The following is a 26,494-nucleotide window of genomic DNA, read 5'->3' as shown; positions in this document are numbered from 1 at the left end:
CCAGGCATAGAGCTCTGTACTGCCAGCACATTACTTCCGTTGCCAAGAAGTTGTTGTCTCTTTTACACACGCAGAGTGAAACCTCTGGTTTCTGAAAAGGAAGGCTGGAATAGTATTAGTGTGTTGTCCCACGTTCTGCTTGCACAGCTGCCCATAGCTCCAAAGGCTGTCAGGAAGATCTCTGTGCCCTAGTTAGAGAAACTGCAATAAGCCGTACTCTTCTGACGCTCTTGGCAAGTGGCTGTCGCAGTCCCTCGTAGTTTTAACAAGCTGCAGATGTTTGGTGGGCAATGCTGCTTTTGGTTCTTGAGAGAGGAGGTCTTGAAGTTCTGGCTCTGGATGTTGCTACTCTTTAATGCTGATGGTTCTGGTGTCTCCCTCTGACCCTCTTCTTTTTTGGCCCTCTTTCTCAGCAGCACATCAGCCTCGGTTCCCTCTCCCTCCCCACTCCCTTGCTCACAATACACAGACTCTCCCTCTCATGTCCTTTTCTCCTCCTCACTGAATTCATCTTTGGCTTCCTTAGTGAAAACTGTGCTGTTCTTCTCTTGTTTTTGTATTAATCTGCCTCTGTAGCTGGAATTTTGCAGCAGCTCATCCAGTGGCTGGGCTAACAGGATCCAGCATACTTAGTTTTATCTCTCTTCCATGTGGTGCCAATATCTTGCTTCACAAGTAGATTTCAGAAGCTGGTGCTCTGTGGACTCTTGCTCAGCCCCCAGTATGCAAAACACTGGAACTATCTGCATCCCTTTGAGTCTGGTTTTGGTCACTGATGGGTGCTGGGGAGAGGGGGCCCTGCAGATTTTCCAGTTCAGCTTCCTTCTAGATTGGCTGCCACAGATCCCTCCCTAATGCACGCCCCCTCTCATTTGTGGGTTTATTTATTTGTTTCATTTTTAGAAGGTATGGGCTGCCCTTCAGTACAATATTTCCAGGATATCTTTCAAATAAAAAGAAAAACAAATACATAAACACCAAAACCATAAAATCAAAGGGCATCTGATAAAAGCAATGTAAAATAGCCACAATGATTTGTTAAAAGATCTACGGAAGCAAATAGATTTCCATCTGGTGCCAAAATGACATTGAAGTTGGTGTAGAGTGAGCTGCCTTATAGGACAGCGGTGTCACCACCAAGGAGTCCCTCCCTCTTTGCCCTGTCCTCATCATCCTCTGCATGGAGCCCTTTCTGCCCCACCCCCTCTTTCTCTTCCGGAGAAAGTGGAGCAATTGCAGTGTCTTTATGTAGAATCATGGCTGTACCATTTTAGTTTGTGGGGTGGAGTGCAGAGGTGGATGCTCAGATCTACAGAGTGCAAAGTCTTTTGCTCCACCCCTTGTTGACCGCCCAGTAGCCTGGCTTGGACTTGTCTGTGCTGATGACAGTCTAGGCTACATTTCGCATTTGCACTGTAATTAATTACTTGTAGTTAATTATTTTTAATATTTCTATTCCACCTTTCCTCCAAGGAGCTCCAGGTTACTTAAATGGTTCCCCCTCTTACAACAACTTTGTGCTGCAGGTTAGGCAGTGGAAGAGCCAGGATTTGAATTTGGGCCCGTCCAGTCCAAGTCTACTATGTCACATCATAAATTATAGAGTTTGAAGCATCCCTGTTCTTTATGACTTACATATGAGTACTAATGCCTGGGAATTCCTAGGGATTCCCCTTCAGTTTCTTGGAGTTCAAGGTTCCATATCCAGCTTGTTCATGACTTTCATTTGCATGCCAGAAGGATCTCTCCCTCCCTCAATTTTTTGGGGAAGCAGCACAAGTCCAGGAAGAACAGCCCTCTCCATTCCCTCTGGTGTGCTTACTGCAATTGTGGCACTCTTGTTCCCAGACAGTTTCCTTTAACAGTCTGCCCTAACTCTGCAGCTCTGGATTCTGTATGGGAGAGGGGGAGGCCTTTCTCTTCCCACCCTCCCACATCCAAAGTATCTGGGGACACTTTGCATCTCTTTCCAGAGATTTTGACATGATTATTGTCATAGGGAACCTGAAGCCATGGAAGATAGCCCCAAAGTTTGCAGTACTCAAGGGACTCTTGTGAGTCTTAGTCCTCCGAGCCTGAGGTTTTCCTCCCCACCCCCTAAAAACACCTCCTTTTAACATCCCTGGGGGCATATGTGGAGTTTCTGCTGAAGCCAAGAGTAGCTTTGCTTTGCATGGGTAATTAACTGGATCATGTAACAGACAAAAAATGTTTTTCCTGTACTGCGGTAATAATAAATCTGTTGCTACTTCTGGCCTGCTGTGTTTTGACCATAGTTGGAGATGTCTAATGACCGAGTGATTTTTCTCCCACGAAGTTCAAATAACAACAAAGAACCTGCTTCATTCCAATAGGACTGGCAGGCAAGAATAAGAAACTGCCAATGCCTCCATAGGATACAAGTGAGGAGCTGCATCTTTTTCTCAGAGTTTGGAACTGTTGAAAGATGTGGCAAAGTTCAGGATTCTCCAGTCATGCCTAACCTGTGGCAGAGGCTTTGCATAGATTTCCCCATAGGCCAGATTCTCCCCAATGCCAGCTCATGGTGCTCAGGTGCTTCAGCACTCCCTTGCAGATTAAAAAACACACATGTAATATTGTGTTTCTGTCATGGGCCGTCAGTAGCACTGATTGAAGGTTTGAATAAAAAGGTGGCAATGTTGGAGCCTTTTTAGTTTGGAAAAAAAGCTTGAGTTAAGGGAAGATATGAAGGAGGTATATTGAATTATATATTGGATAAAGTGAAAAAGATGGATTTCACTTTCAGCAAAGGCCATTCAGTGAAGCTGAATGTTGGGAAATTCAGGACAGACAAAAGGAACTACTTTTTCACACAGCACACAGTTAAATGATGGAATTCCTTGATACAGGATGTAGTGATGATTGCCACCAACTTGAATTAGACAACCTCCTGGAGGACTTATCCTACTAGCCATGATGGCTGTGTATTAATTACCTTCAGTGCCAGAGGCAGTATGCTGGGAATCGCAAGTGCGCAGAGGTCCTGCTTTTGGAGTTCCCATTGGGCCATCTGGTTGGGCCCTGGGAGAACAAGATGCTAGACCAGATGGGCCTTTAACCTGATCCAGCAGGGCTTCTCTTATGGGAACATACATTGATGCTGAATGTGTGGGGTGTCAATTATGTATGTATATTTATCAGTAAGAGACACGAAGGATTACCCTTGGGGAGGTGGGCAACTGTCAAGGGGGCTCTACAAAATGGAGTATAGAAGCAGGGTCGCATCTTCTTCCTGCCATTTCTGTCTGTGATGAGACAAGTAGCTATGGCTTCTAACACCACAAATATTTGGCTGGCAGGAAAGGTGAAGACAGTGAGGGAGAGTTGTGGCTAGACAAGAAATGATTCTGTGGAGGCTGTTTTCCATTGTACTTTAGCCTGTCTTCCAAATCACATGTTTGCTTATGCACCTGAACTCGTATGGCATCAACTGCATCAGTATTCCTCATTTTTTTGAAGGTGTAACTTTCCTTGCTCACGCACTATAGCTTTGCTCAAGTGACCTTCTACACATATCCTATCTGTACATTAGCACTGCTTAGGAATGTGTTTGTCTCTTCTGTCTAAAAATACCCAGCTGGTAGGATTCACGATCCATGAAGGCTAATTGAAACAATTTCTCTTCAGGTTTTGGCAGGTGATGCATGCATCTTAAGCATTAATATCTATAAACTGAATAGTTAATGAATCTAGGCTCTAATAATGAATTAGCAACACTGAAATTATCAGGATGTGGAGGAGAATTTTCAGTCACGTTTGCTTATTAAAAGCTTGCTACTTAATAAGCTAATCACTTTATTTGACCCCAAAGGAGTAGCTTGGTTGATTAGGAACAGGTTTCCGTGTGCCAAAACTTTACCAGTGAAGACTTCTGGGTGAACTCCTTCATTTTTGGTAGCTACTGGGAAGCACAGTTTTGTTGCCCTCCTTTTCCTGCTCCCAGCAGCTAAAAGGGAGAGGTGGCTGCCTATCTTGGCAAATGGTGGCACAAGTGAACTTGCAAACCCACCCGGTGAGCTGGCCCTGGCTTTGTCTCATGGCAACATGGATTTGGTCCCTTCTGCTGTTCTCCAGCAGGGAGTTGGCCAGGGCAACTGCCTCTTTGAAGAGCTAAGAGGGACATCCTGGGAATGGAGACATGAGTTTGGGACATTTGTGGCTTGGTGCTGGGTCATTTCCGGCCTTTCTGTGGCCGAAAAGCTCAATGTTGTGATTAAGTCCCTGTACTGTCGAAGACTATTGGTTCTGTGAGGTGACACCCCTGATGGTTTAAGATTGAGAGGTTTTGGAAAGAGCAGCCAGAACCCTCTCTCCATTTATTGCCTCTTCCTCCCGCCTACCTGCTGCCATTCCCACATATCCTTCTCTCAGAAAAGAAAGACACACTTGAGTTGAAAGAGATGTTCTGGCTGCAAAGTTCTGCATAGGCTGCCTGAAGACAGTGGCTTCCTAAGGTTACTGAGTGATTCTGGTATGCAGAAGGCCAGACCCAACTGTTTCCTGCAAAAAGTAGCTCCAGCTGCTTCCTGCAAAGGCAAACAAGACCTGGATAGGAAGGCCCTTTTCTGAAGTTTGGTTTCTCCCCCGCCCCTCCAGGTAGACTAGGAACATACTCAACTCCACGTTCTGGGTCCTGATGGTGAGGTCTGTCATTGTTACCAGCTGGTTTCTGAGCCAAGCCACTTTCTCAGAAAATGCCCTCTGGGGTAGACCCAGTCTGCTGTCCTTGTTTCCTAATTCTCAACACTGAGTCGGGTGTCTGAGGCTCTACTTTTTCTCTCTTCTCCATGTGCAGATGGAGGTGAGGCTTCTACAGGCCTACATCATAGATCTGAGTGACCAGAACACCATCTTGATTCAGACAGTGGAGGAGCTGGAGAACCAAATACTTGACCTCGTGAAACTGGCTGCAGCTGAGGACAAATTTCAGGTATGTGTAGGGGCTGGATGAGGGGGTCACAGTCCTGGGTTCCAGGGCATGAATTTCCTTGCTGATAGCTGTGGGTCTGCCTGTTTAAGGCAGAGACAGGATGCCCAACTCCATTCACTCTGAAAGAGGCACTTCTACATTAACTGAAGTTGCAGCACCGTGTTAACCACAGAAAAACCTTTGTGTCATATATTAATGCCTTCTGAGTTAACTTCCTGTTTCTTTTAGCACCCCTGGTGGCCTTTTCTCTTCTCTTCATCACTGTAGACCTTTCAGCTCCCATCTTTATTAGCCCTCCATTGAAATTGTTGGTCTTCTAGCAGAAATATGTAAGGGTTTGTTAAATCATTCAATTTACCAGAGGCTATTAGAGGGTAGCCAAAATAAATCTAATTTATTTATTTAAAATATATATTATGGAGGAGGCCAGAAATTACAGGCTCCTTAGCCCATTGTACAAGTTGGTGGAAAGCACAATTAAAACTTGAATGATTAAACATTTAAAACAGCCCCTCCCTCAATGTGGTACCCCCCAGATCTTTTCGGAGAACTGCTTGCATCATCCCTGAGCACTAAATATGCTAGATGGGGCTGATGCAAGTTGTAGTTAGAAACATCCGGAGGGCACCAGGTTAAGGAAGCCCGGAACAGAAAATACAAGCCTTTTGGAGGAAGAGTTATGGGGGTTTTGCCAAGGGGAATCTTGCCTTGCCAGCCTTTCTGGAGTCCTTTAAGAGGGTTGGTACACAGAGAGATCCCAGTAAACTTTTTGTGTTTGGACCTCCAAGTGGCTTTTGGCAGACTCCATCCCCAGAGGCTTCAGTCCTGGAATAAGAGAACAGGCCTTGCTTTGCTATCAGTAACTACTTAGAGAGACAGCATAGGAATAAAAGGACAGTTTCTGCAGTAGAGGCAAGGAGGGAGTGGGGTCACCTGAGGACCTGTTTTGGAACCAGGCTATGTCACTGAGTCACAAATGAACTGGAGGCTGGAGTGAGTGGTGAGATGACCAGTTTGGCAGATGACTCCAAACTACTTCAGGAGGGTAAAGACTTGCACAAATTACAAACAACTCCAAAGGGAGTGCCTGCCAGCTAAGCAGAGGTGCCATTTAGTGTAAGTCAACCTGAATTTCTGTGTATTGGGGGAAAATAATCCTTAATGATCATATAAGACCCTGATAGGGTCTTAAAGTGGGGTCTTAAACTGACTTTCTAAGGAAGTATTGGGACTGGAATGATGTAACGTTCAGTGCAAAATCCAGTTCTGTATGTAGCTGGGGTGGGTGGGAAAGGAAAATTCCAAGCTGGGGCCTGGAAAGGAGGTGTCCAAGGAGCTTAAGGGCTTTATGTTCATCTCTGGCACTGCTGCAGTTGTGCACCTTTCTGGTTGTCCCTTCTCAAAAGCATGCAGTAGAGTAGGAAAAGGGCAACCTGAGTGATCAGGAGGTTAGAGCACCTTCTGTATGAGGTGCAATTAAAGCCCTTAATGGTTTTTAGATTGGAAAAGAAAGAGCTTAATAGAAGTTCATTGAATTATGCATCATGTGCAGAACATGGAACAGAGAGGAGTTTTTCTCCCTTTCTTATTAGAACTTGGGGCCCACCAGTGAAAGGATTAACAGATGATGGTATGTCTTTACATAATGCAGTTCACTTGTGGAATTCCTGAGATGGGATGCTGTGGTAGATGCTGGGTTTTTCCTGGCTTGAAAAGTGGATTCAGCAAAGTCTTGGAGTTGAATTCTCTGGATGCTGTTCAACTAAAGTTTACTCAGTATTGACCTGTTGAAATTAATGGATCAAATTTACCATAGTCATGTTCCTTAATTTCAGTGGGTTTACTCTGAGTCAAGCTTAGATGAATACTACCACCCTCCTCTACAGCTCTTGGTGATTGCAGCTCCATGTTCAGAGACAATATACCTCCAAGTACTCATTGATAGAGAAAAGAAGGAGGAGGACCTCCTCTGTTTGTGGGTTGCTGGAAGTGCCTGCAGGATGGTAGGCTTGGGAAGACTTGCCTTATTCTCACATCCAGCACGCTGTGCTTCTCTAACAACTCTACTTTGTCTCTTCAGCTCATTGCACATGCCCTTTTCCTCTCTTGTCCCATCAGTTACTGTGCTTTTCCCTTTCAGTTTCCTTGCCTTTTCACCCAACCAACCCACTGCAGAAATCATTTTCTGTCCCACTAGCATTCTGGAATCGCCCTCAAACCTACAGTAACCTCCCTGGTTTTCCTTTTCCCTCTCTTTTCACAGGTTCTTCTGAATCTTTCAGTGGGTCTTTCTGAACCCCCTTCTCTTGTTCTACAGGTGTTTTGGCAAGCCTCCTCCCTCATTTCTCTTTCTTCCGGTAGCTGTCAACTCATGGGGGGAGGCATAGAAATTAGCAGGTTAACCTTTTCACATCATGAAGATGAGTCACTTGTACATCAAATTACAGCTCCGATGACCAATGGAAAAGCTGGAAACCCTGCTTTTTCCTCACCAGACAGGACTCTCTCTCCTTAGAGCTCTCAATTTCCACCCTTTCTCCCCCCCTTTTTTTTTGCTCTCTGTCCTCCACTCCACCTTACACCTCCTCCTCTTTCTCTTTCCTGAGTTTGGCAACAAAGGCAGCTTCCCCTTTCCCAGCACTTAACCTGGTGCAGGAATCTCTGCCCCAGTTGAATAGAACCACTGGCTTTTTCCTCTGCTACATGCCCTTAGGCAGAAAAAAGGGCAGCCTGTAGATGGGTCTGTGTGTGTGCTGGTCCCACAGATTGGACTGCGAATGAGAGGACCCATGGGCCAATCTTCCCATCTCCCTCTCTTGGAGAATCTTGTCCCTTACTGCAGCAAGTGGCTGTTGCCTGATTCATAAGGTTGGGAGAAATGCGAATCCAGGTTGCAGGGTGAGAGGGGCCAGCAGGGTGTTCCTGCTCTTCCCAAAGCTTTGGAGTGCTAGGTAGACCATAACAGATGGCAAACAGAAAACTGAGCTAAGAAGAAAAAGTGGGAAAGAAAACTCAAATTTGTTGATTGCATATATGACAGAGATATTGTTTAATTGCGTGCGCGCGCGCACACACACACACTATGGCCAAACACATACTGACAAAGTCTTCATCGGTAGCCTTGTGTCCTTTAAAAACATAATAGCTGGACAATTTGATAACTACTTATTGGAGGAGGACCAAACCCTCAACTGCAACCATTTGTTATGTATAGGAGTTCTGAATGAACACTTCAGCCCCCTGCTGACGTCCTTTATTCTATGCATTCCTGGTTATTTGTGCTGCTGATGGTATAGGGGTGCTTATCTACCTGACCCTGCTTTCAATATCTTTGTGCCTGCAAAGGTTTTGGGGTGGACATACAGCTTCTTTTCCAGACAGTTCATGTCCCATGTCTTCCTGGTGAAATCCTGCTTTTGTTGCACTATAACACAGGGGTGTATCCAGATGCCAGTAATGCAGCAACCCTGAGGAAGTGTTGCAGAACAACCAAAGTAGAATGATGTGTGGTTAGCCCTATATAAATCCACCACTGTTAGGCTATTATTGTGTCAATGACATGTTGCATAATACAGCTGCAAAAAAACCATCAGTCTGGGGTTCCAAAACTGTTCCTCAGCAGTCACCTAGAGTTGCCCCATTCTCTTTCCATGGCTCTGGAGAAAGGAGTGTGGGACAAGGGCTTTTAGCTTCCTTGGGTGTTTGCTGTCTCCTTCCTATCCCACACTGCTGCAAGGGTAAGGGCAACTCCTGACAGGCTTGAAAAGTGCCTTGTTTGTTGTTGTTGGTGTGTGTGTGTGTGTGTGTGTGTGTGTGTGTGTGTGTGTTAATGGTGTAGGATGGTCAATAGTGGTGCATGGCCATGTGCTCAAAGAACCTTAATGTTAACAGGTACTCTCAAATTAGTCATCTAGCAGAAAACATCTTCAATCTTTTCTTTAGGGTTTGTGCAGGTTTTAATTTGGCCTAAAGCCACAGAATTCCCCCTTCTTTCGTGCATTTTAAGCCTCCCTATGCTCAGGAAGATTCTAAGACAAGGGCAATCTTGTACTTGTTTTCCACTTTAAATAGTTCATTGTTTCCTAACCAAACTGTGGGGTCCATCAAAAGCTGGAAAGTGGGCAAAGGGCAGTTCTTGCTGCTCTGCCTACTGAGGCCCCTTCAGTCAGTTCTGGCTTTCTCTTCAAATGAGTGGTTCTGTTGGCAAGTCAAAAGTTCCCCGGCATCTCGACTTGCACCTGCCCAGGACCCTGCTTGGCCTGGCCTGCAGACAACCATTTGCCCCCTCTCTCCCAGGTAGGCAGCACTGGGTGAGCTCTTCTCTCTTCCCTTCTGTGTTTCGCTTTGCCTGCTGGCGCAATCCAGGATGTGGGGAGAGGCTGCAACAGAGCTCCCTGGATTCCCAGAGCTCTAGAGACACCTGCTGGGCAGTGCTGGGAGTGGCAGCAGGTGGCTGGAGCTGTATGCGCATGCCTGGCTCTTGCTTGGGCCTCCATCAGCTGGGCTTGTTTCTTTTGCCAAATGCCCACTTGGACCTATGACGGTGAGGGCAACGGCTTCTGAATGGCAGCTGGCAAGAGAGCCTTCCGAACTCTGATTTGCAAGGTGTTGGCAGCAAACTCTGCTTTGTTCTGTCACAGATGTCTGCTGGGATGGGTGGACCTTCAACCCAGTCTGGCCTGGCAAGTCCTGCGGCCAGCTCTCCCAGCCCTGCTCTGCCCTGTCAGCCCTGCCCTGAGGAAGCCTCTTTCCTAGTATGTGCTCTCCGTAGCTCTTTGGGTTTAAACTGCAGGACCAAGGGCTCGTGGGGGGGGGGGCAGGTTTCAGCTTCTCAGTATGACTGGTGGTTCCTTGAACCAGTAAGAGAAGTGTGGGAGTTCAGCCCTTTTGGGTTTTTTATTTTATTCTTATTTTCCAACCTCTGTGCTAAGGAGGAATAATAAGCAGAAAATTCCTCTCTACCTGATTATCAAAGTAGCAGAATAGCTGTCCCCTTGCAACCCCAGGGTGTGGTTTGTCTGGGTAGGCTTCTCTCTTGTGGGGGGGGGGAGTGGGCCTGCACCAATTTGCTTGTGTGGACTGAAGCAATTGCCTGAAATGGCAAAGGGGAGGCATGAAAGGCACCCCAGTGGTTTCTCTAGCTGAGGAACTGGTGTCTGGATTGGTATGGGGGGTGGGGTGCCTGTATGAGGTGGCAGAAATGCAATTTGGGCAGAAATTGAATTCCTCTGATAAGGAATTCAGAAGCAGCTGCCGCCGCTGCCTCATTCACTCAGCAGCCGAATAATCATATGCGCTTTAATAATCTTTATTTTACAGGAGTATGTTGCCAGGGCAACGGAATGTAAGCAGCAGAACGGCCCCTTGCCGCTCTCAAAGGCAAATCTGCAGAAAGAGATTCTCTTGCTGCCTCTTCCCCCCCCCCCAGCCCCCTCTCTTTCAGTGTAATGATGGCTCTTATTTTTCATGCGCTGATTTCATAATCGCCTAGAAGGGTCCCTTTCCCCGTTTCCTTTATTTATGTCTGAGGACAGGCCTGGGCAGATGCCTAGAAGCATCCCAGCTGTGTGGGGAGGGGGGGCATCAAGCAAGCTATTGGGCTGGGGAAGGGGGGAATTAATCAGACAGCCTCTTGCTATGCCTTTCCTCCCCGGTGCTGTTTGCCTTCCACTCAGCCCAACCAGGTGATTGTCGGGGTCAGGGAGAAGTCAGGAACTGATTGCATTAATTGGAAATTATTGGCTAGGTGCATATTTGGTGTGTTGGGTTGGGAGGGGTCTTTAGAACAGGGCAAATTGAATCACAGTCAGGAGAATAATGAGGCCCCCAGGCCGCAAGCTCTGCAAAGGGCGCCCTCCTTCCAGAGTGTTTCCTATAATGGATTCTGCTCTCTTGCTGGAAAGGTGACGTCTTCCCTGGCTGCCCTCCCCCCCCACCCGCCAAAAAAGACGTAGGCATCTTGATTAGGTGATATGGGAAATTGGCTGGTTTGGAAACATTTAAAATGTTGGGTCCCTGGAGCTGTAGATTCCCCATCTAGACAGCCGATGCTGTGGCTGCTCATCAGTCTCCTTCCTGCCACTCCAGGTGCCAAGGGCCAGGCTTTGGATTCAGAGCCAGTGAAAAAGAGTCAGGCCCTGCGGAGGAGGATGAACCTTCTGCCCACGTGCAGTTGGTGGGCTCGAGCAGAGGTCACTCTGTTTCCCCTGCACTGGTATCATGGAGTCCAAAGGGAGCTTGGAGGTCATGATGTGCTTCAACCCTCTTCTCAATGTAGGACGTAGCCAACATGCTATCCCTGAAGGGTGGCCATTCAGCCTCTGCTTGAAACATCCCCAAAGAAGGTGAAGAGTGCGTCCCCTCCCACAGCAGTGGTGCTTCTTCCACTATCAAGCAGCTCTTTCTCTTAGGAAGCTTCTTCTGATCTTTAGCCAAAATTAGCTTCCTTGCCATTTTCACTCATGGAGTCCCTGTCCTGTCCTCTGAAGCAACAGAGAACAAGAGTCAACTGCACCTTCAGATGTTTGAAATACCTGCTGTCACCTGCCTCATTCACCTTCTCTTTTCCACGCTAAGCATGCCCAGCAGTTCTTTCAACTGTTTATGGCAGAGCTTTGTTCCTTTGCCACCCTTCTCTTGACACACTACAGTTTGTTCATGCTCTCCTTAAAATATAGTGCCCAGAACTGTACACATTACTCTAGATGCCGGTCTGGGCAGCACAGAATTCAGCAGAACTATGACTTTCCATGATCTAGATCCTATACTTTCCCCTCCATTGGCCACTTAATAATATTTCTGCCCCTTGTAACAATTGTAATGCACTGTGCTAGATGCTGTGTGGGTTTTTTAATTGTATTTTTATTGCTTGTTTTTTCTTTTATTATATTACAATTTGCATTCAATAAAATTCAATTTGTAATGCAATGGAATACAATATAAGAAATGGAAGTAGGAATGTAAATTCAGTTTAAAATTAATATAAATACTTAATGCAGACATGCTGTGGATCACAGTTTGGGAACTCCTGACCTAGATGTCATGCTTTTATTAATGCAACCTAGTCCTATGTTTGCTTTTTTTAAGCAGCTGTGTTGGGCTGCTTGCTCATTTTTGGCTTGTGAATAGCCTCTGTACCAGATCCTTTCTGCAGATCCTGCTGCCAAGCCAAGGCTCCCCTATCGTGTTCATGTTTCTTTGATTCTTTTGTTCTTAAGTGCTGGACTTCACGTTTATCTCTATTGAATTTTCTCTTGTTGGTTTCAGCCCAGTGTTCTCGCCTGTCAAGATCACTTTGGATCTGGCATCTGTCTTTTGTGCTGATGTCTCCCTCCCAGCTTTGTGTCACCTGCAAATTTGGTTAGAGTCCTCTCTACGTTTCCATCCAAGTCATTTGTAAAAAGGTTGAACAGCCCGGGGCTTTGCAAAGAGCCCTCTGGCACACCACATAAGACCAATTCCAGTTTGAGGCAGAGCCATTCATGAGCCCTTGTTGGATATGGTTGCTCAGCCAGCTAACAGAAAAGAGGCAGGACAGAGCAGCGGTACAAGTGGGGTGGGGTGAGGAGAGCTCCTGTTCGGCTGATTGTGACCCGTTCTAGGGTAGAACTGCTCTCCCCAAGGTGCCCTGTCTGTGGGCCAGGGCCTCTTGCTCTTCGGGCTTTTCTGGGAATCCCTGCTTGGAAGCCTTCTAAGCCCCCCTTGCCGCTTCTGCTGCTGAAAGGATATCCTCCTCCACTCTCCCCACATAGTGCTTGCAGCCCATCTGATTTGCTTAAATGCTGTGGGGAAGAGCATTAGCACATTTTCCATGCCAGATGTGCACCCGAGCCTATCCCCTCTTTCCCAGGATAGCTGCGTAACTAAACTGAGGTAGGGAGAAGGTGGGAGGCATGGTTTGTGCTTTGCTCTAAGCCTCCTATTCTGTTTCCTGGCTTCTGCTGTTCTCATTGTTCCTCTCCAGGCAAATGGTAGATAGCAGAAAAGCACATTACTTGTGAAAAACAATGAACTGTAACATTCAAAAAGCGGGACATGGTGTGTGTTGCGAACTATGTTTGCCATGACTTGGAATTTTATGGCTTGCTGAACTATGCTCTAAAATTCTGTGTGCTCCTTAAAAGCTACAAAATATAAACTGTATCACAGTTTAAAACAAAGATTATTTTTCACAATTGCCACAGATCAAGAACTGTATTGGAGTACTATTAAGCTTTCTGCTTGAAGGCTCTGATCTCCCATCCAATAATTGGTAGCACCTTCTATGGCCTGAATAGGGTGACTCAGTTGTGCTCAACTTGATCCTTCCCTCCCCCAAACCCAGAAAGTGTTCCGTGTTTGCTCACTCTGCGGTGGAATGCAAATCCAAAGGCTGTTTAAATCTGCCACTCCTAGAGCATTTGTGGGGAGGTTCCTAGTTAGCCATTGTGAGGTCACCTTGCTTGCCACAGCCTGAACAGTACTGAGGAGATATTTCCTCCTGCCTATGTAGCAATGGCTGCTCTTTTTTCCATTTTGGATTGGAGGCCTGGCAAAGATCAGATGTGAACGTGCAGACTGAGCATAGAGCCTTCTCTTCCTCACAGGGCCATGTACGTTGGAGCATGGCTGTTCATGGCAGAGCGAATGAATGGCTTGGTTGGGAGAAGGGCATCTTTCACCAGCCCACCCCCTTGAACAGCCAGTTGTGCTCGGAGCAGCCTGGGCTTTGGAGGGTGGCTGTTCCATTTCCTTCCTCCTCTTCCGCTTGGGAGCTGTCTTTGTCTCTGGAACATGGACCAAGCAATTTAATAAATGAATTCATCAAGCCCAACTCTTCTTCAAAAAGGCTTGGCGACTCTTCATGCCTCCCATGCTATTTCCAGCAGGCCCTCACAAGTCAGGGAATCCTGCCAGCAACATCCTCAGGCAGGCAGAGCCCTGGGATCCAGCAAGAGGAAAGCCCACCCCAAGTGGCATTTAATCCCAGTCAGCTAATTGCAAACCATGGTGTCTTACATACATTTCCAGTAGGGAAAAATTGAGTGGTTCTCAACTGTTGCTGAGTTTGATTACCAGGATCAATAAGGCATAGGATGTTTCAGAATCTGGAGCTGCAGGAAACTATGAGGTTGCGCAAGCTCAATGAGAATTGTTGGGCATCTCTTCCAGGCCTGGCCTGCCATACTGAGGCAAGGCCTACTGCATGGGGCAGTAGTGTGTGGGCCAGGTTGCAGGGGGAAAGGCGAAAAATGAGTGGCTGGCAGGAAATGCAGCTTTTGCCAGGGAAAATGCTGAGCTTGGTGCACTATTGTCTGAAAGTCATGAGCCAGGTGTGCTCCTGATGTGGTGCTGTGGAGTCTGTGGCCCTTTGAGGTGCCCTACCACCACCCTGCCATTTCTGGGCCAATGGAGGGTAAGAAAGTGGCTGTAGCCTCACCTCCCTTTTGCTGTTGTGTGCATGGGCCAAGAGTGATGCTCCTAAGAGGGTCCTTGAGGCCACCATGTCGAGACTTGGCAAGGCCTCTCTCCCCTCCACTTACTTTGGAACTGTTCAGACTTTGTGTAAAGCAGCATGTTTAGTTGTGGGCCAGAAAGTCCAAAAAGAGAGAGGAGAGAAAGCCATTGAGATTTGGAAGGGAGGCAAAAGCAAGGATAACCAAGAGTCTGGAGCACAAAGTTTGAGGCCTGGCCCAGACCCTCCTGTGAACTTTCTGCCAATTCTGTTGGTCTTTCCTCTAAAACTGTTCTTTCTGGTGGGAGGGGTGTCACACCACTTCTTTTATTCTAACTGCTCTTTCTTCATAGTCACCTGGTGGGCGGGATGTCACACAGTGCTGCTTCCATCTCACCACTTATTTTATGTAGTAGGAATTGCCTCCAACACTTGCATCTGCCGCCTCCACTGTATGTGTTTTCTTCTCTCCCTGCACCCTGCTTGTGGGCACCACTGTGCCTTTCTCTTTCCTGCTATGCTGGGTACAGAACTGGAGCTTCAGAAATGGAGGCTGCCCCCACCCCTCCTACCACACAGTCTACCAGCACAGACCCCTCTGCTTAATGCCTGTTGAATTCTGTGCCGTGTGCTAATGGGAGCCTGTACTCTGTAACAGGGTCACCAGGTGGAAGCGAAACTGCCCCTGAGCCCTCTGCATAGAGCTGGATCCAAATCAGAATACTGAAAAGCCTGGATGGTGTTTTTTAAAATAATAATAATAATCCTTCCTTTTTAACAGCTTCAGAGCAAATCTCCCAAAGCAATTCCAGCCAAACTTCTAACATTTTAGATACATAAAAATTTTAGGGCTTGTGGTAGTGGAATTTGAATATTATTTATGGGTTTTCATTTTAAAGAGAAGAAAAATACAAAACTTTTTCCTTCCCCCTTTCTCTCTCTGCCCCCCCTTTTCATTCTTCATCTCCACAGAGGAGTTTAATTTTAAATGATAAATGTCGAAATTAGAGACCATCGAGAAAATCCAATTTAGTGAGGAGTTTTAAAAATCCCATAATAAACGCCGAGTGAAATGTATGATTTAATGCGGGGCACCAATGGCTGCTATTATGTGCTATTAGCAAAGCGGGGCTGAGAGGGAGTCTTTATCACTGGCTGATGCTGGCTGGCCCGGCCTTTCCTCCTGCTATTGATTTGTAGCCGCTTGTCATAATGACATCGGGAAGCAATGAATGGAAGATGGGCTTTTGATAGGGTTGAGGGGGGCATGGGGGGGGAGAGCAAAAATTCAGCAAGTTTTCTATCTCTTCTGCCTGATTAGATTTTTTTCCCTGTTCTTTTAAGAGCTTTCACATTCCAATAAAAATGCTAAACCAGCTCTGAAGCAGAATTGTTAGGGAGTAAATAGCTCATCGCTTTTAAAGGGGGAAGAGCAACATCTCGACAGCTCTGCTGACCTCACAGCATTTGAATCTGAAGAATGCTTCTCGTCTTGTGAAATGGAGGTGGCTGCTAGAGGCATCTTCGCCAGGGGCTTGTAGGCAGATCTCATAAACATGGTGGAGAGGGAGGGGCGTTATGTGAGAAACCCAGCCAATTGCCCACAAAATGGACAAGGGGCCCTCCTTTAAAAAGGCTGGGCACTTCCAAGGCATTGCAGCATGGGGAGATCTCATGTTCACGTCTGCTGGGGAGAATATTGAACCCTGGGTTGAGAAAAGCAAGAAGATTCTTGCAGCTGTAGCTTCACTCTTGTCTTCAGGAATAAAGTGGTGCTGCCTCTGCCAGGAGGTGCCTCAAGTCTAGCTGTGGAGAGGAAGGGGCCACTGTGGGCTGGCTGTTGATCTACAACTGAAGCATGTCCCGCATCATGCAGCCACGTCGAGGTCCCATTGTGAATGGATTTGAGATACTTTTGCGGACAGAAAGCCAAGACCCAGTGCTTTCCTGCAGCCTTGAGATAGCCTTGCAAGGAAGAACTGATTAAATGGTGGGCGCTTCAGAACAGATGAAAGGGAGGTTTACTCAGCACATAGTTAAACTATGGAATTCAGTTCCTCAGTATGCCTTAATGGCTGCAAACTTGGATTGCTTTGAAGGGGAATTAGATACATGCCTTGAGGATAAGGCTCTCATGGTTACTTGTCATGGTGGCTGCTTACCACTTCCAGGGAGGCAGCCTGCCTCTGAACACCAGTTGCTGGGGAGGCCAAGTGAGGAAGGTACTCTTGGGCTTGTAAGTTTCCCAGGGAGAGGAATGCCAGACTAGATGGTCCCCCTTTGGCCTGATCCAGCTTCAGGGCTGCTCTTAGATGCCCTTGCAAGCTGCTTATGTCATGGCCTAGCCAGGACATGGCTCTAAAGGGCATTACTGCTACATTTCCAGTTCCTTGAAGCCTGCTTCCTTGCCTGGTCCCCTGGAAGTGGCTCTTCTTGCTGAGACCCAGGCCAGTTGCTATTTGACATGTCTGTCGTAAAGCAGCTGCATTGCTGTCCTCCTCCCATAAGGAGCAGGTGAAGGACCACATTTTGCCACCTTGCCCACAAGGATATCGTGGGGGAACATTGTCAAGTGCTTTGCTGAAATTAAGATATGCTTTGTCCACAGTGGTCCCACAGTGGTCCCTGTCTAGTAATTCCATGAGAAATGGAGATAAGGATGGGCTTGCATGGCTATTACTCTATAAAACTCACATTTGCTTCTGTTATACAATTCAGTTTTATTTTCTAGATACTCCAGGCCTACTGTTATAGCCAGACTGTGGTTTCCTTTCTGCAGGTCATTCATTATTAGACTAAAATACTTGTATTCTGTTGCTCCCGTTTGGCATTGTGTGTGTGTGTGTGTGTGTGTGTGAGAGAGAGAGAGAGAGAGAGAGAGAGAGAGAGAGAGAGAGATGCATCACAAGTTGGGGACATGGGAGCTCCCATTTGGGCTGTGCAGCAGGCCCAGCGCTCAACAACCTGGACTCTTCTCTAGCCCTTTTTGACTCCATTAGCAGCAGTCAAGGGAGGCTTCCTGCAGTAACCCAGATAGGCTCCTGCAACTCGGGGGCCTCTGCTGCTGCTGGCGCAGTGCTTCTCTCACACGCTTGTGTTCTCCATACTTGATCAATCACTGACAGCCTCATTGTTTTATAATGCCCCTCTCAGCACGCTGTTTTCAACCCATCGCCCTGCTTGCTTTATAGTCTATAAATATTTAATTCTTTAATAAACTGCTTATGTGTAACACCAAATGACAGGTGTGTGTCGCTCCTCTCTTCCATGGTGCATCTGTTTGCAAAACAGTGTTCTGCTCTCTCTCTGCAAGAGCCACAATGCCTCTTAGCCATCTGCAGCTTTGCTCTTGGAGTCTGGAGTTTGTTGGCCTTCAGAAGGTGGTGCTGAGCTCACTTCTGAGCATGCTTCTACTTAGGGAGGGGTGTGTGGAGGGCCATTTGCTCTTGCCCCAGATTGGCCTCTATATAGCTTCTGTCAGCAGCTGCTGCTGGGCTTTCTCTAAATCCCCCACCTCCCTGTTCTTTCTACACTGTAAGCTATGCGTGGAGGGGGCCCTATCCAAGGCCTTTGTTCCAACCATTTCCTTGGTGCTGCTGTCACTGCTCAGTGTACTAACATCTAGACAGCCAAGTTTGGGGGCCCTGGCCTCACTTGTGGCACCTGAAAGACTAACAATCTTTTTAAGCTGCAAGCTCTTTTGGACTATCCTCAATTGCAAGGCTATGTACATGTGGTTTGCGGGGGCAGGATTGTAAATAGGGAGGTCAGAGTGAATTGAGATGCAGAAAAGTACAGAGATGCTGAAGCATCTTTAGCTAGTACTGGCAGCTCCAGGGTCAGCAATCTAAATCTTTGGCTGAGAAACAAGCAGAATGGGCAGCAGAGCCTCCAGTTTGGGAAAAACAAAGCTGCCCCCCACTCCCACCACCATTAATCCTGGTTACCTTTATTGCTGTCTTTTGACACTGTCATCTGTTCTAGAGCTTTTTGTTATATACACACTTTATCTATAAAACCTCTTCCTAACCAGAACTTGCTGTTTGACCCTGCCTTATTTTAAAGGGCTTCCTTTTGTGTCTATGGACACCTCAAAAGCCTTTGATGTGTTTACATAAGTTTTCTCTATGAGGTTTTGGGTGATATGTAGGGAAATCTGGAGGATCCCTGAAGCCTGCTTTTAACCGGAGACCTTCACTGGGTGGGGAGGCAAGATTGCAGACAAAGCCCTACTGCCCATGAAAGAAGCTACACAGTGGATGCTGAAGCCAGGCCTGGGGCCAGTTTTACCAGTTACTTAAGACACACCTTTTCAACCCATCCTTCAGATCTTTTTGATGAAGCTTTCAAGGCGGCTTTTTACTGAGTAGTCTATTATTAATATAATAATAACATACTGATGCTGATATTTAGAGCTGATGAGCTGGTTGTACAGTACTGTTTTTGATTAGCTGTTGCAGGTGAGGTATTTTGTACTATTGCTTGTAAACTGCTTTCTGATTTTTAAGAAGGGGGGTATATATGTGGAATAAATGGAAACTTTCCTCCTCATTGGCAATGCTTTTCTGGAAGCATGAAGAGATGCTGTTTTCTGCAAGGGTCGTGGTGTGTGGCTATAAACATGTTGTTGTTGTTGTTGTTGCTGCTGTTGCTGTTGCTGTTGCTATTACATTTATTTATAACCCACATTTTCCCCAAACTGGGACTCAAGACAGGTTACACAAATTAAAAAAACACAAATAAAATACAAAAAACTGAAAACATGTAAAAGATCATTGTTAAAAATTAATTAAACTCTAGTAGGGTTAACATAATATAAAAACAAATCTATTAAAATGCAGATAAGAAAAACAGCACAGCACTATTAAAACCCACCCTTTCTTTTCTTTAAAAAAAAGCAGTTTCCAAAGGCCTGTCTGAATGCAACAGTCTTCACCTGCCAGCAGAAGAACAAGAAAAGGGAGCCAGTCTAGCTTCCCTAGGAAGGGATTTCCAAAGTCTGGGAGCAGCTGCTAAGAAGGCCCTCTCCAACATCCCCATGAAGCATGCCTGTGAGGGTGGTGGGACTGAGAAAAGAACTTTCCCCCAAACTCTCAGAGCCTGGTCAGGTTCACAGGAAAGAATATAGTCCTTCAAATAGCCTGGGCATAAGCCATGTAGGGCTTTATAGGTCATAACCAGCAATTTGAATTGTGCCCAGAAACAGATGGATAGCCAGTGGAGCTGTTGTAAAAATGGAGTTTTATGCTCCCTATAATCAACCTTGGTCAACCGGCTGCAGCTCTTTGGGCCGGTTGAAGTTTCCAAGCACTTTTCAAAGGGAGCTCCATGTAGAGCATGTTATAGTAATCCAAACTGAAGATGGTGCCACCTCTCATCCCATCTGAATTAAGATGCTGTAGAACTGAAAAGGGGAACCAGGAAATATGTGGGAGTGGTCAGAGCCCCTGTTTTGGGAAGAAAGGCCAAAGAGATTGGGTCTTTTTAGTTTAGGGCAGGGGTCAGTAATTTTTTTCAGCAGGGGGCCAGTCCACTGTCCCTTAGACCTTGGGGGGGGCAGACTATATTGGGGCGGAATGAATGAATTCCTATGCCCCACAAAGAACCCAGAGATGCATTTTAAATAAAAGGACACATTCTACTCATGTAAAAACATGCTGATTCCCAGACAGTCTGCGGGTCGGATTTTGAAGGTGATTGGGCCGGATCCGGCCCCTGGGCCTTAGTTTGCCTAACCATGGTTTAGGGTTACTAGGGCTGGAATGTGTTGCTGTGAAAATCATGCCTCTCCAGTCACCAGTTTCATATAGCAGAGATTTATTTTTTTATTTAAAGTTTATTTTATAGCAATCTTCATGATGTCAAATTTCAGGACGATGTGCAGCATAAATCAAATATAGAAATACACTTTTAAAGGGCCTGTAAGACTTTAAAACAGACTAAAACTTTCACATGTTTAAGTTGTGGGCATATGGAAGGTTTCAAATTGCCCAGGGTCACACTCCTATGCAGCTCACCTTCCATGGCAACTTGCTGGGTCAGTCTATTATATCAAATGCTAGAGTATTCATCTTGCTTGACAGGCATGGTCTGTCAGGCTTACCCATTTAGCCCACCAGACTGTTTTGGGCAAGTCATGCCCACCAGCTCTAAACCTGATGTCATAAAGCTAAGGTGGGGCTTGGCTGACAGGGAAGAGTTTGCCCTAAACCTGCTTTTTGCAGCTCTCCAGACACCTGACAACTACCTGGTTATCAGGAGCCTTTGAAGCACTGGACTTCCAGTGAGAAATCATGGCTGTTTAAACATTTCCTGACAAGGTTCCAACGTCAGAGATAATTAAAAGTAAAGGAACCACTGACCATTAGGTCCAGTCGTGACCGACTCTGGGGTTGCGGTGCTCATCTCGCTCTATAGGCCGAGGGAGCCGGCGTTTGTCCGCAGACAGTTTCCGGGTCATGTGGCCAGCACGACTAAGCCGCTTCTGGCGAACCAGAGCAGCGCACAGAAACGCCATTTACCTTCCCGCTGGAGCGGTACCTATTTATCTACTTGCACTTTGACGTGCTTTCAAACTGCTAGGTTGGCAGGAGCAGGGACCGAGCAACGGGAGCTCACCCCGTTGGTGGGATTCCAACCGCCAACCTTCTGATCGGCAAGTCCTAGGCTCTGTGGTTTAACCCACAGCACCACATGCGTCCCATCAGAGATAATTAGGTGGTGTTTAATTATGGCTATTGCCTATTGTATTATCTCTGAGAAACAGAGATAACAGGGATTAACTTCCAGTGTTCTGGAAGGACTGTTCTCCCATCATGAGACTGAGAAATCTTCAAGGTGAATGACCATGCAGCAGAATAACTGCAATCTTGCCCAAACACCACTTAATAGCCCTAGGTGTCAGTCCGTAGGGCAAAGATCAGCTCAACCTCCCTTTCTTCAGTCATTTCAGAAACTCCTATAAATTACTATAGAGACTCACTCTCTCTGACCCGACAACTGGTTTAAGCCGAGATGCCATTAAAGGGCTCAAAACAAAACAAAAAAGCATGCTCTAATCCATGGGTAGGCAAACTAAGGCCCGGGGGCCGGATCCAGCCCAGTCACCTTCGAAATCCGGCCTGCGGACAGTCTGGGAATCAGCATGTTTTTACATGAGTAGAATGTGTCCTTTTATTTAAAATGCATCTCTGGGTTATTTGTGGGGCATTGGAATTTGTTCATTATTTTTTTCAAAATCTAGTCTGGCCTCCCACAAGTTCTGAGGGGCAGTAGACCGGCCCCCTGGTGAAAAAGTTTGCTGACCCCTGCAAGTCTAATCATACGTCCCAAAGAAAGTTGTTAAACATCTAAGAGATTCCCTAACTCAAAAAAAATCATCTTATTTCATTCTATTCTTAATCCTCAGTTTGACTGGTGAATGAGCTGCTTGTAATGTGAAACTATGTGACAGCTTGTTCTGAGAGTGGAATGTTAAGAATATAACTTCCTGATAAGCAAGGACTATGGATTTCAGGGAAAGCACTCATTATAGGAAAAATACTGAAAAACACCTCATTAATTATTGGTGTCATGCAACAATTATTGAAGGAGCACTGAAAAGAACTAAGAGTGGAGATGGAGAAAATGGTAAATGGAAAAGGATTGGACAAAGTTGAGGCTGGAAAAAATATGCAGCCTTTGAGAAAGAATACTGGTGGAGGTTTGCCTGAGCAGTAGAATGTAATAGTTAAGCTGGAGGCTTTGGATGATGAAATCAAGAGGACCTCCACATGCCTGGAGGAGCTAAATGCTGGAGTCATGATGCTGGAGATGGGGAAGGAAACTACGGATGGAGAGACTAAGAAATATCCTGAGCTGGCAAAAATAGAATTAGGAAAGAAATGACTATAAAATTTGAACGTAATCTAGAGGAAAAATTTATTAAGCCTCTCTCAACATTCTTGGAAAAATAATGGAAGAAGAGGAAATGGAAACTATGTTTTTTAAAAAAAGGTTAGGATGGAAAATGATGGCCAAACAGAAAATAGGAAGATAAGGATCTGGTTGTGAAATAATGATTATACACAAGTAAATAACTATGGATCATTTTTTTAATATATGACCACAGCAAAGAGACTCTTGAAGGAATAAAGACCAAGGATTTACTGTATCTCAATACTGGAGGTAAAATTGTTATGTTAGTCTGGAAAACGACTATTATTGACTTTTATCAATAGTAATAATAGAAGAACCACTTTTGGACTTTTTGGAATTAAAAATGAATGAACTTGAAATGTCTAGACTTGAAGACTGGAAAAGCATTGCCTAGCAAATGGACCTCTGGGTTGGCGCCTCCGACAATGGCGGAGCTCCTCCGATTGGGAGGAACTTGCTCCGTGGAAAGCAGGGTCTGACCGCCACGGCGAAGGCGGAGACCCAATGAAATCACAAGCGGGAGAAGCTTGTGAACCTGGGATTCGGCTGGCACCTTTTGTGCCTCCCCTACTCGCGGGGAAACCCTGTTCTGGGGATCCGGAGTGACGTGGGGTGAGTGGCGCAGTGCTTCGAATTGACTGCTTCTTTCATGGAGTGAAGCCTCATTGCTGTTGCCGGAGAGCGCTGACTTTTTCCTGTGGATAATTGGACTTTAAACAACTACCCATGAGTAGAACGGAAAATTGGATCTTTAAATACCTTAATTTGGCACCGAAGCGGGAAGGTCTTAAACAGGAAGTCCGCCTTCCGCTTTTGTAAATAGATTGAAGCAAAGACATTACAAGCTAAAGTCTTTGAAAGTTTTTGGCAAAGGATTAAATCTCCATCGGTTAAAATTACAAAAAAAAACCCTTAGAAGCAGGAGAAGAGGGGGGAAATTTTGGACCTAGAGAGCCTGCAGGAGAGAGTGAAAAATCAAATTACCACTGCTCTGAACCTGGAAACGGGCTGCCAGAAAGAGTTCATTAATTGCGAACAGAACATATTTGACAGCTAGCTAAATAAGAGAAAGATACTGTTTCCATTGTCCTCTTCTCGTTTAAAAAGAAGGAAAAGTAACTGAAAATTGAAACTATTTTTATGGTTTGAGTTGTGTTTGAAAGGATTGATACAAGTGGAAACTGTTTCCCTCTAGAGGGAGCTTTTGAAACTCTTACAGGAGTGTAACTGGGGAATCACCAGCTGCAAGATAAGGAATTGTGAGAACCAGAGATTGACCTTGGACCATTTAAAAATGTTGACAGGAGAAGCAATTGTGACTGTATTATGTAAGATAAGCTATTCGCTGGAACAGCTTCATAAGAAGACCGATGACATGACTTTGAAAATTGATAACTTGGAACAGAAAGTGATTAATTTGAGACAAAAAGTGAGCACCAACACAGAAATAATTCAGGACTTGGTACAGGAATCTATTTTGGCAGGACAAATTGTGGAGGAGAAGGAGAAAGCACCTAAAGTAATACAAGCGGGATCCTTAGTCTTACAGAAGCAAATTGAGGACTACAAGTTGAGGCCTTTTATGATTGAATCTAGAAAAAGTCAGATTTTGAGGATTGGATCCTGGCTCGGATTGAAGAAGGAAAGTTGGAAAGATCCCTCTATGCAGGGATTAACTGACTTCTGGGACATGGACTTGGGTCTGGAGGAGATTGAAGTTTTGGGGGCCTTTGGATTTGGAGGAATCTTGAAACATGTCCTGAAATACTCTATGGATTTTAGCTTCAACTATGGAAAATTGGCTGACCTGTCCAGAAGGAATAAAAGTATTGTTAGGTTGGAGTTTTCCCGAGATTTGATCTTTAGCATTAAAGAATATGAAGAAGACCTGCAGAAGGGACCTGGAAAAGAGCTAAGAGCCTCGGACATAAGATCTCCAGGTTGATGGACTATATGGAATTGACGGAAAGGACTGGCAGAATCCAAATCCAGGGAGAGGAGATGGTGGAAGAAGATTGGAAAATTTAACGTTTACATATAGAAATATTGTAAAATTAATGAGTGATAGAAAAATGGTGGAATGATATTTTATGGCCTTAGCAGAAATGTTATAAGGAGTTAAGCATATATAAGTATTTTAGTTTTAATGGAAAATATGGTTTAAAAATATGTTATTTATAATATGATAAAAATAGAGAAAGATGGAAAGGATTTGCTGAAACAATTAACAGAAGTGGAATACAAAAAGGGAGGTGAGAGGAGGTCGAGGAAACAAGGGAATGAAAGATAGAGTACGGAATCCAATACTAAAAACTTGTCAAAAATGTATAACTTGCTGTTGAAATGGAATACGCAGGATGAAACAGTGAAGTCAGCCATGATTAAGTGGGCACAAGATATTGGTCATAACATTATGTTTGCTGACTGGGAAAAGTTGTGGACCACCGGTATGAAATTTACAGCATGTAATGCCCTAAGAGAGAATATTATGAAAATGATTTATAGGTGGTACATGACCCCAGTCAAGCTTGCAAAAATTTACCACTTGCCTGATAATAAATGTTGGAAATGTAAAGAAAATGAAGGTACTTTCTTTCACCTTTGGTGGACGTGCCCAAAGATTAAGGCGTTCTGGGAAATGATATATAATGAACTGAAAAAGGTATTTAAATATACCTTTCTGAAGAAACCAGAGGCATTTCTCTTGGGTATCGTCGGCCAATTGGTGCCAAAGAAGGATAGAACATTATGTACGCTACAACAGCAGCAAGAATACTCATCGCAAAGTATTGGAAGACACAAGACCTACCCACCTTGGAAGAATGGCAGATGAAGGTGATAGACTATATGGGACAGGCAGAAATGACTGGCAGAATCCGAGACCAGGGGAGAGAGACAGCGGAAGAAGATTGGAAGAAATTTAAGGACTATCTTAAGAAATATTGCAAAATTAATGAATGTTAGAATGACGTTGGTTTAGAAATTACGTGGTTTCCAGCTGTAATGGATAAGTAAAAAGAAAAGAAAGGTCAAAAATTAAATGAAAATTAAGGGAAAGGATTTGCTGAATTAATAAATTAGAAATTGGAATACAGAAAGGGGAGGTATGAGGAGGTCGGGGAAGTAAGGTATAAGAAAATAAGGGATTGAAATTATACTTGTTTTTACTTTTGTCTGTTTGTACTATTGTTTTGTTTTGTTTTTATATAATTTTTGAAACTTTAATAAAAATCTTTTTTTAAAAAAAAATGAAAGATAGAGTACGGAAAAGATGTGATGTATGTTTTTAAATTGTTTTTTTTTCATTTAGGGTTAAGGTTAGGGATTGGGTTTTGTTTAGTTTAGTTTAATGTGTTTAGTTTAATGGGTTTAGGTTGTGTTTTGTATTGTCTATATATTGTATCGTATTGTCTTTTTTTCTCTTTTGTCTTCTTTTCTTTTCTTTTCCTTTTTTGTGATCCTTTAAAAGCAATAAATATTATTTTTTTAAAAAAGCATTGCCTAGCAAATGGAGTTACAGGTAGGTAGCCGTGTTGGGCTGCCGTGGTCGAAACACAATAAAAAAAATCCTTCCAGCAGCACTTTAGAGGCCAACTAAGTTTGTTATTGGTATGAGCTTTCATGTGCATGCACACTGGAGGAACAGCTGGATACTACCCTGGAGTGCACATTTGAAAATTTTGAAGAACTCTTGTATATACAGCTGACAGGTGCATAGTTGGAAGTCCTTTTTTACTTATTTCTTTTTTATATTCTTTTATTGTTTTTTGGGGGGTTTTGGAACATGGGTGGCGCTGTGGTCTAAACTACTGAACCTAGGACTTGCCAATTGGAAGGTCGGCAGTTTGAATCCCCGCAACAGGGTGAGCTCTCGTTGCTCTGTCCCAGCTCCTGCCAACCTAGCAGTTCGAAAGCACGTTAAAGTGCAAGTAGATAAATAGGTACCACTCCGGCAGGAAGGTAAATAGCATTTCCGTGTGCTGCTCTGGTTTCGCCAGAAGTGGCTTTGTCATGCTAGCCACATGACCCGGAAAAACTGCGGACAAACGCCAGCTCCCTTGGCCATTAAAGCGAGATGAGCACCGCAACCCCAGAGTCGTTTGCGACTGGACTTAACTGTCAGAGGTCCTTAACTTTACCTTTTTTTGTTGTTATTTTTTACTCCTTTAATATTTTTACCTCTTTGTTATTTT

At 45.0% G+C, this 26,494-nt stretch overlaps 1 protein-coding gene and 1 long non-coding RNA gene across 8 annotated transcripts in view; one reads left to right on the top strand and one right to left on the bottom strand.

The window, feature by feature from the left end:
• The window catches only part of PMFBP1 (polyamine modulated factor 1 binding protein 1), an 81,810-nt gene that overhangs the window by 8,109 nt on the left and 47,207 nt on the right, over nucleotides 1-26,494 (top strand). For all 7 annotated transcript variants that reach the window (XR_014567386.1, XR_014567387.1, XM_083752194.1 and 4 more), the window contains exon 3: nucleotides 4,817-4,951. Coding sequence is in view for 5 of the 7 variants with exons in the window: in XM_083752194.1 (XP_083608320.1) it covers nucleotides 4,817-4,951 (135 nt within the window). In the remaining 2 variants the exon portion in view is untranslated. The remainder of the gene's footprint in view (nucleotides 1-4,816; nucleotides 4,952-26,494) is intronic.
• On the bottom strand, nucleotides 21,149-26,044 carry LOC310850615. Its single transcript, XR_014567392.1, has 2 exons — nucleotides 25,803-26,044; nucleotides 21,149-22,691 (listed from the first exon to the last, which is right to left on the bottom strand). It is a non-coding gene; the product is annotated as an uncharacterized lncRNA (long non-coding RNA).

This window comes from Podarcis gaigeae (assembly GCF_964106915.1).
Source record: "Podarcis gaigeae genome assembly, chromosome: 8".
NCBI classification, from domain to species: Eukaryota; Metazoa; Chordata; class Lepidosauria; order Squamata; family Lacertidae; genus Podarcis; species Podarcis gaigeae.
This window is presented reverse-complemented; position numbering and strand designations above follow the sequence as displayed.